The 10631-nt window shown below is 34.8% G+C and overlaps 1 protein-coding gene across 1 annotated transcript in view; it reads left to right on the top strand.

Moving 5' to 3' along the window:
* Positions 1–10631, top strand: part of LOC106460107 (corticotropin-releasing factor receptor 1-like) — a 110238-nt gene that overhangs the window by 86508 nt on the left and 13099 nt on the right. Inside the window, exons 5-7 of the mRNA XM_013919790.2 lie at positions 2578–2707; positions 4541–4697; positions 8794–8924. Coding sequence (XP_013775244.2) covers positions 2578–2707; positions 4541–4697; positions 8794–8924 — 418 coding nt within the window. The remainder of the gene's footprint in view (positions 1–2577; positions 2708–4540; positions 4698–8793; positions 8925–10631) is intronic.

Genomic DNA, 10631 nt, shown 5'->3' with positions numbered 1-10631 from the left:
GTGTATCAGTTCAAAATTAAGGACAGCTATGTGACCTTTGTGTATCAGTTCAAAATTAAGGACAGCTATGTGCATAAATATCTTTGTGTATCAGTTCAAAATTAAGAACAGCTATGTGACCTTTGTGTATCAGTTCGAAATTAAGAACAGCTATGTGACCTTTGTGTATCAGTTCGAAATTAAGGACAGCTATGTGACCTTTGCGCGAAAATTCCGAAATTAACTAGCAAAGTCCCATCGCATTTTTGTCATAATGACAACAGGATGATACTACAAAGCGCGTGCGACTCATGCGTGCTTTCAAAGTAGCAATACCGACGCCTTGGAATGGCCTGCCAAGAGTCCAGATCTTATCTAAATCTAAGCATCCTTGGAGCATCTCGAACAGTAAATTCTCAGTGGAACCTGAGACAGGTTTCACTAGGAACCTATTAGTATCGACTTCAGAGCACGTCTCGTAGAATAACATAGTTTATTTAGATCAGTAGTTGGTAATACATCGTATCAGAGCTGTGATCGCTAGAACCCCCCACATCGTTTATGATTACGCATTCTGATTCCTTAGGCAGGACTGCATATACAACAACCACAAATCTCGAAAGAGCAGGTCAACTTATCTTCACTTGCACATTTATTAACACAGGCTCGCGATGGTTTTATTATCTTCAAATATTTACATGTTCTACAGTAATTACTGTACGCTGAATCCGAGAATGGTATCCATTTTTCTCCATCATGTACAGACTTTTCATAAAACATCATAACGCATATACATAAAAGAAAGACATAGTTTTGAGACTGAAAGACGTAGATTCCACACACACACACACGAATCAGGGTGAATGATGATACATATTCGTTTGACATCAATGTTCTTCCCTTTTCTTCAGTTTGTTTGTATTTTTGTTAACAAACATAATAATGATGAATGTTCATTGTGGTAAACGAAATAATAATTTGATCTAAGTAACAGTTTTTTTTTCTTCTTCCCGATTTGTAAAAAATCTTTACGTGATAGAAAAAAAAAAGGAATATTATTTTCGAAATCTGCGTAGCTGAATTATGGAAAATCCGTTATTGAAACCAAAACAACTTTTATGAAATTTAAATTCGCAGGCCTGTGTTATTGGGCATCAGAAAGTGGCGTTACTGCAGTCGGTTCAGTGGTTTACAAACTCTAAAATGCATTGTTTTCCATGACATTAAATATAGTCATATAAAGTAGAACTATCTAGTTGTGAAGGGAAGAGATAAGACTGGTCGATAAGATTGGTAATCACTAGAAGTTACGCGAAAACTATATATCAAACACTCACGTTTCAGAAAGGTTTTACGCTTCACAGAACCAGCTCTTAACTACAGGGAACAAAAGGAAAAATACGTTAAAATTCTCCTTACACATTAATATACCCCAAACCTCATAGAGTTTGAAGCTTAGGACTAACGTTTTCCGATTATGGCAAGGTTAGTGTATTTTTTCATCAGCACAAATTAAGTTTTAACGAGTCATAATTTCCGTACTTTTTTTATCAGTTTTTTAGATGTGGAATAGTTTTATATGAAATATTATTCTGAAACGGATGTTTCATACTGTTAAACTTTTTGTAGATGCTTAAACCGCTGAATTGCAATTCGGAACAATGTTTTTTAATCTACACATAGCGCCCCACCCCCCAGTGGCACAGCGGTATATCTGCGGACTTATACCACTAGAAACCGGGTTTCGATACCCGTGGTGGGCAGAGCACACATAGCCCTTTGTTTAGCTTTGGGCTTAGTAACAAACAACAGCATCTACACACAGCTGCAATTCAAACTGTCTTGGTATGCCTGACAACATATCTTTGATCGTATATTATTAATCACAATTTTCAGTTTTTCTTCCTTCTTTAAAATATTCTCTGTTTATAAACTCAATAAACAATTAAATATAAATATATATATATCATAGCTCAACAGATCAAAACTAATTGAAAACTATGGAGATGGGGAAGTAAAACATAAAATAAAATGAAACATGTTCGTAGTTTTCTTGTCAGTGAACTTATTAAATACTGGATATTTTCAAATATAACACCTGTATTAACTTTTTTATTGATGGTGAAGGTGGTCAAGATTGTTGGTGTGACTTGATTTTAGTCATTTAGAAATAAGCCTATCACTTGTTGGAAATTCGTCTATTTTAGTAAAGAAAACACTCGCTAGGTGTCGCCTTAAAACTTTGATCATTTATTTAAATAAAGTACTCCATCCTACACTGAAATTTCTGTCTTTTCTCTTATGCATATTTTTAAAAATAATATTAGTTCATTTAAGAATATGACTTAATTATAGTTAAGACAGAAGATAAAATAGATTCTTGAAACTATAATTGATTCATACACTGCTATAAATGAAGTTTATTTTGTATGTGTGTGTGTGTGTTAAAACCGTTTCTTCTTATTTTACTTATTTTTTATTGCGTATCCAAAACAAACATAACAATGAGAAAATACTACCAATATTGTATTATATTGATTTGTTGTTCTCATATCACACTCAAATACTATTTCTAGTGGACTTGATTTTGTCTTACAGAAATTTGCAGTGTTCCCGTCTGCGAGTCCACCAAAACCTGGTAGTTGCTTTGGTTATTCATTCCGTCATGTTGGTTGTTATTTCGCTTCCTGTTGTCGGTGGCGATCTTGTTCCGTCGTACCGCGAAGTAGTAAGTATAAAAGTCGTTATTTTCCTTATCCGAACAAAAAAAATTGACTTGTGACTAGTCTGAAAAATCCTCCATGAGCTCTTTTATCAGTAAAAATTTTGTCACTAGACCGGTTACACACTTTAGCTGCATATAGATCTGATGTATTAACCATGCGCTCCTGTCGCTATAACACACTTTGTCTGTATAAATATTTGACTGTGTCAACCATGCGCTCCTGTCACTAAACCTGTAGCACACTTTGTCTGTGTACAGATCTGGTTATATTAACCATGCGCTCCTGTCGCTAAACCTGTAACACACTTTGTCTGTATAAATATTTGACTGTGTCAACCATGCAGTCCTGTCGCTAAACCTGTAGCACACTTTATCTGTGTACAGATCTGGTTATATTAACCATGCGCTCCTGTCGCTAAACCTGTAGCACACTTTATCTGTGTACAGATCTGGTTATATTAACCATGCGCTCCTGTCGCTAAACCTGTAGCACACTTTATCTGTGTACAGATCTGGTTATATTAACCATGCGCTCCTGTCGCTAAACCTATAACACACTTTGTCTGTATAAATATTTGACTGTGTCAACCATGCACTCCTGTCACTAAACCTGTAACACACTTTGTCTGTATAAATATTTGACTGTGTCAACCATGCACTCCTGTCACTAAACCTGTAGCACACTTTATCTGTGTACAGATCTGGTTATATTAACCATGCGCTCCTGTCGCTAAACCTGTAACACACTTTGTCTGTATAAATATTTGACTGTGTCAACCATGCACTCCTGTCACTAAACCTGTAGCACACTTTATCTGTGTACAGATCTGGTTATATTAACCATGCGCTCCTGTCGCTAAACCTGTAGCACACTTTATCTGTGTACAGATCTGGTTATATTAACCATGCGCTCCTGTCGCTAAACCTGTAGCACACTTTATCTGTGTACAGATCTAATTATATTAACCATGCACTCCTGTGGCTAAACCTGTAGCACACTTTGTCTGTGTACATATTTGACTGTATTAACCAGGCACTCTGTTCTGTCACGGAACCTGTAACACACTTTATCTGTGTACATTCCTGTTACGTGATATAGTTACATAAACAGAAAAGTCATGCAACAGGTTTAACAACTTCTGACAACAAACGTGTTACACATCTTGTCTATTTACATATTTGTCTGTATTAACCAGGCACTCTGTTCTGTCACGGAACCTGTAACACACTTTATCTGTGTACATTCCTGTTGTTAAACCTGTTGCATGACTTTTCTGTTTATGTAACTATATCACGTACTTCTGACAACAAACATGTTACACATCTTGTCCATTTACATATTTGTCTGTATCAAATACTTCTGTAAATCAACCTATTCAACGACTCATGTGTTTACATTCTAATCGTATTATGTATTTTTGTTTTTAAAAATGCTCAATTTAAAATTACTTGCTGTTCTTCCTGCGTTTCATATACCTAACACTAACGTTTTACGTACCACACCTGTTTATAGATCTGACTGTAACATACCGTCGTCTGTTAATACTGTGTGTGTAGTTTACTATATTACAACCGTCTGTCTCTGAAGCCTTACACATTTTTCTTATCTACAGACAAGACTGCGCTGCTCCGTTCTATCAATGAAAATGTATACTTTCTTATATACAGACATGGCTGTGCCGCTCCGTTCTATTATTATTGAAAATGTGTACTTGTTTATCTACAGTCATGGCTGTACCGCTTCGTTCTGTCATTGAAGATGTGTACTTTCTTATCTACAGACATGGCTGTGTTACTCCGTTCTGGTATTAAATATGTATTCATTCTTATCTACAGACATGGCTGTGCCGCTCCGTTCTGTCATTGAAAATGTATGCTGCTCTAGCGTGTATAAACTGGATGTTTAACGAGGGTTTACTTCTTCACAGTCGGACGGCTATCTGTGTGTTTCAACAAGACGCCCCATTTAAACTGTACTACTTCATAGGTTGGGGTAAGTGCTAAAAATAATCCTAAGTAGAATAGTTTGTAATTATCGATAATGAGCTGCTCTCTCAGTTTCTGTATTTCTGTATGCAGATTTTTTTTATATACCGGTACTAATGCTACTCATTCTCCATTGTAATTAGGAATTTATGGCGTATATTACTTACTATCTTGCATAAGAAAAGAGAACGAAACTTCTGCCAAACTTGTCTCTGTTTTATTGTTCTGAGACAGTAAAACAGTAGAGATATCAATTAATGACGAAGTGTGTTAGTTATTGTTTTAGATTAGGTATTTAGGTTTTAGTACTTAAGAATAGTACATGAATGTATTAAAACATCTCGTCTACAACAACAACGCAACAAGTGAATTACTGATATAGATCTGTATGCTCTAGGAATGAACGTTTCGGCTAGAACATCTTTCTACAATAACGCTACATACAAGTGAATTAATGATTTAGGTCTGTATGCTCTATGAATGAACGTTGTGGTTACAACATTTCGTCTTCAACAACAACGCTACAAGTGAATTAATGATTTAGGTCTGTATGCTCTATGAATGAACGTTTCGGTTAGAACATCTCGTCTACAACAACGCTACATACAAGTGAATTAATGATTTAGGTCTGTATGCTCTATGAATGAACGTTGTGGTTACAACATTTCGTCTTCAACAACAACGCTACAAGTGAATTACTGACTTACATCTGTATGCTCTATGAATGAACGTTTCGAAATTCGATAAAAATACAAACAACTCAAGGTTCTACAATACACATTATTATCAACATAATACGAAGTTAATTCTTATTGTTTTATCTCTCCTGTTAGAAATAATTATTATTCTTTTTAAAAAGTTGTTTTTTATTTATTTCTATTGTTTAAAATGTGCCCTATATATGTAAGAAAACTTAAAACAAGCGATTTTTTACAAAAAATAGAAATAATAATAATCACGTTTTCATGATCGTGGTGTTTGGTAAAATTTTAGTAAGAGAGAAAAAAACCAGTAACCTGATCCAACCAAGTCGGCAGATTTGCTTAATAGTCTGTTACATTCATCATGAAACTGATCATGTTGGTAGCAAACGAAAAGTTTCTGAACCCCGATAAAAAGTTTCTTATGAGATCAATAGACCACATAATTATTTAACCGTAAAATCAGGAAATATTAACGGCTCTTGTAGTCTGACATTTACAGATTACTTGAGGACTACTCTACCTACAACGTGGCGGTGACGCATATAAGACGTATCGTGGGACGTCTTTCTACTCTCCAACTCGTGTTCCAGTGTACCGCGAACACAATCACTAACAAAATATAAGTTTTCTAGAAGCGAACGTCCATTAGAGCTTTTATATTGTCATTTTTAGTAATTTTGAAAGTCCCTAGATAAATCTTGTAGTTTAAGTTTGCTGTAATATTTCTTACAAAAAGAAAAAAGTTGTGATTCTGAATCCACTGTGCTCGTGGTATCAATCCTTACTGAATACATTCTCTTGTTTTTTTTCTTCTGTTGTTGCTTTACTTTCTTGTTTGTTTAGTTAGTTCTTTTAAATGAGACGTTTACTGAAAAAATAATTCTATTTCAAATGTGTAATGAAACTATTAATAATTAAGATTGGCTACGTCAGGTGAACTAGGTTTGTATTCCGTATGATTTTAAGCCTTTTTAAATTTTCGTGTTAACTATATTTTAAGAACAATTCATTAGTTTATGATTTTCTTTTCAAAATATTTTTACGCATATGACGGTCTCTAATGTAAGCATTGTTTATAAAGTAATTAATGTAATAAACAATATTTTCTTATGCATAAAGAAATAAAGCTTCTAATGACTTTCTGTTATTCTTTACATATCTAACTGGTTAAAATTCTTATCTTTTAACTTTTCCAAGATTAAGATGTGTGCTAAAATCCTGTTTTACATCTTTCAACAGTAAATGGCAGTCAGCAAAGTTATTCACTTTTTAGATTTAAACTAATCACATCATTCACGAAAATTAAAAGATATTAAAAGATATCCCACAAACTCGAAGATTACTAAACCCACTAGGAAGTATCAAAAACTATATGATATTATGTATAAGTTTTCTTGTTGATGTCAAGTATCCATAACATAGCAATTCTTTCACTGATCATGGAACAAGACGAGATCTTAGAATTGATACTACATTGTGTTTTGGATTACACATCTTCTGAATTGCTAAAGGAATTTAATTAAATACATAAATATTTCAGTTAATAAAAAGAATATATATAACAATTGCATCTTGGTTATTTATTATAATTACCCTGAAAATTAATGATGTGAAAAACTGTTAGTCTCTCACGGATTAACCAACCAAAAAGTGTATATTATTAGATAGATAATTGATATTATTTATCTTCACTAGTAACGCTGATATTATCAGTTTGGTAATATAAAAAAACTGCTCCAAAGAAAGATAAAGGGACATAGTTTTAGAGCTAAAGTATTCTTGAACGAAATGAATAATAGAACGTCAAGTAAATTATAATTTAGTATCTGAACGCTGTTAATGAATCAATGTAACTGACTATGTATATATATATATATATATCGCGAATGGAAAACTAATATCCTCAAATTTAGTGAGTCGAATAAACTTTCCTGAAAGAGTCACATTTGGTAGAAAAGATGTCCAATAGTGAAAAAAGGGCCTCCCTGTCATAGCATTAATACACTTTCTGTTCAGTAATGAATATGGGCCTCCCTTCTCATGACACTAATACACTTTCTGTTCAATAATGAATATGAGCCTAACTGTCATGACATTGATACACTTTCTGTTCAATAATGAATATGGGCCTCCTTTCTCATGACACTAATACACTTTCTGTTCAGTAGTGAATATGGGCCTCCCTATCATGACTTTAATACACTTTCTGTTTAATAATGAATATAGGCCTCCATGCCATGGCATTGATACAATTTCCGAATCCGAGTTATCAGCAGGCGACATTCTGAAAATCCTGTCTCGTGCCTGAAACTGTCATGACATTTAAGTCACGACTTCTCATTGGCCAATTCATGACCATTCTAATTATTTGATCAGAGCAGTCCATCACAATCCTGGCAGAATAACACCGGTGATTGTTCAGTCCATCACAATCCTGGCAGAATAACACCGGTGATTGTCCAGTTCATCACAATTCTGGCAGAATAGCATCGGTGATTGTCCAGTCCATCACAATCCTGGCAGTATACCACCGGTGATTGTCCAGTCCATCACAGTCCTGGCAGTATACCACCGGTGATTGTCCAGTCCATCACAGTCCTGGCAGTATACCACCGGTGATTGTCCAGTCCATCACAATCCTGGCAGTATAACATCGGTGATTGTCCAGTCCATCACAATCCTGGCAGAATAACATCGGTGATTGTCCAGTCCATCACAATCCTGGCAGTATAACACCGGTGATTGTCCAGTCCATCACAATTCTGGCAGAATAACACCGGTGATTGTCCAGTCCCTCATAATCCTAGCGGAATAACACCGGTGATTGTCCAACAAATGTTGGTCCTATTGTAACAGCGAAGGTATTACCGAATTGTAAATTTGCTCCTCAGAAACACAGTAAAATATATAACCTCTTTCATACTGATGCTACCCCTCGAAATAGCCGTACCGCCATCGAAATGGTCACGTTAAGCTATCTTGCAATTAACAGATCGTTCACATCTGCCTTTCTATAATTAAGAGTAACGACAAATAACCATCAGGTAACATTTAATAACCATCAGGTAACATTTAATAACCATCAGGTAACATTTCCTCTCAGCTATCCGGATCCAATACCTTAAAGTGAAGTTAGGGCTAAAACAGCAAATGATAGAATCTATTGAAAATATGGGGGAGAACTGTCTTTCAAAGACAGGTAGCACATGCAAAATACACACAAGCAATTATACGTTTTCATGACAAGACTCACAGACGTGCATATAACTAATGACATGTTGATTTTTGTACTGCTATCGTGTGTTTCTTTTTCAAAGTTCGCCTCATTACTCCTTTAATATGTGCATTTATACATGTAAACGTCTCAATTCAATGATTTATTACTTGCACAACTTCTAGGCTTGCCTCTGATCCTAATTGTTGCCTGGGCTGCCAGTGTTAGTGAAACATTGGTCACACCGTGTTGGGAAGGCTACGGTGAGTCGTCGTTCATCTGGATCATCACCGCCCCCATGCTGCTGGCCTTGTCAGTAAGTTAAAATAAGTCTTAGATAAGCCTACTAGTTATACTCTTGTCTGATATGGTGAGATCCTAACTTAACTATTGTTAGTAACTGTTAAAAATAAATTAAGCCTAAAACAATTATTTGAATTTTGATTTCAAAAACATAAAGATACCAATTTTTTTCCACTCTCATGTAACACTGACTTACCTGATGATGCAGGATGTCCAAAATGTCTGGAACCTTGGATGATTTGAAGCTTTTCTTAATTTCGTATACGTGACTGGTGATAATTCTGTCAAACACGAGAAGGTCGAGTTAATCCTGCTGTTAATCCAAACTTGTTTCGAATTACAAGGACAGCGAGTGGAACACACTCTGTAAAATTCGTTGAAGTGCCTTTGGTTCCAGAATTTTCGGACACCATGACACCAAATCTTGTCAATGTGTTTTTATCGTATTTTTTGCTTATGTGAAACTGTTTTTTTTTAAATACAATGGCTCTATTGGAAGTAGAATTCCCATAATTTACCATATAAGAAAACTCTTTTACTATCTTTGATACATTTTATGTTACGTATGTAAGTCTTTGGTAGGGGACACAGAATGAAAAAGAATATACCAACTGTTGCTGTTGCACTATTATTCATTGTTATGCGTTGAATAGACCTTTTCGTTATTAACTGTATTACCAGTTCTCTTTCGTTAGTTTTGAAAGCACAATAATAGTTTCTATCAATTTTATGAAGAACGTAATATACTTAGGTTCTAGTGAATGTAATATACTTAGTTTCTAGTGAACCTAATATACTAGTGAACGTAATATACTTTGGTTCTAGTGAACGTAATATAATTAGGTTCTAGTGAACGTAATATACTTAGGTTCTAGTGAACGTAATATACTTAGGTTCTAGTGAACGTAGTATACTTCGGTTCTGGTGAACGTAATATACTTAGGTTCTAGTGAACGTAATATACTCAGGTTATAGTGAACGTAATATACTTCGGTTCTAGTGAATGTAATATACTCAGGTTCTAGTGAACGTAATATACTTCGGTTCTAGTGAACGTAATATACTGAGGTTCTAATGAACGTAATATACTTAGGTTCTAGTGAACGTAATATACTTAGGTTCTAGTGAACGTAATATACTTCGGTTCTAGTGAATGTAATATACTTAGTTTCTAGTGAACCTAATATACTAGTGAACGTAATATACTTTGGTTCTAGTGAACGTAATATACTTAGGTTCTAGTGAATGTAATATACTTAGTTTCTAGTGAACCTAATATACTAGTGAACGTAATATAATTAGGTTCTAGTGAACGTAATATACTTAGGTTCTAGTGAACGTAATATAATTAGGTTCTAGTGAACGTAATATAATTAGTTAAGAACACCAGAAAAGCTCCCTAAGACACTGCTCTACAAACTTCATTAGCTTTACGACTCTACAAATTATATTAATATATATTGATATATACTGATTTTTGTGCGAAATATCTGTAACTGCAGAACGTAGGAACAGAAACCAGTTAGCAACAACCTCCACCAGTACGGCTACTGTTAATGGAATATCTAGAACTGTATAACGTAGTAACAGAAACCGATTAACAACAACCTCCACCAGTACGGCTACTGTTAATGGAATATCTAGAACTGTATAACGTAGTAACAGAAACCGATTAACAACAACCTCCACCAGTACGGCTACTGTTAATGGAATATCTAGA

This window comes from Limulus polyphemus, unplaced genomic scaffold (genome assembly GCF_000517525.1).
Source record: "Limulus polyphemus unplaced genomic scaffold, Limulus_polyphemus-2.1.2 Scaffold710, whole genome shotgun sequence".
NCBI lineage: Eukaryota > Metazoa > Arthropoda > Merostomata > Xiphosura > Limulidae > Limulus > Limulus polyphemus.
The sequence above is the reverse complement of the archived record's forward strand: the minus strand, read 5'-3'. Positions and strand labels throughout refer to the sequence as shown.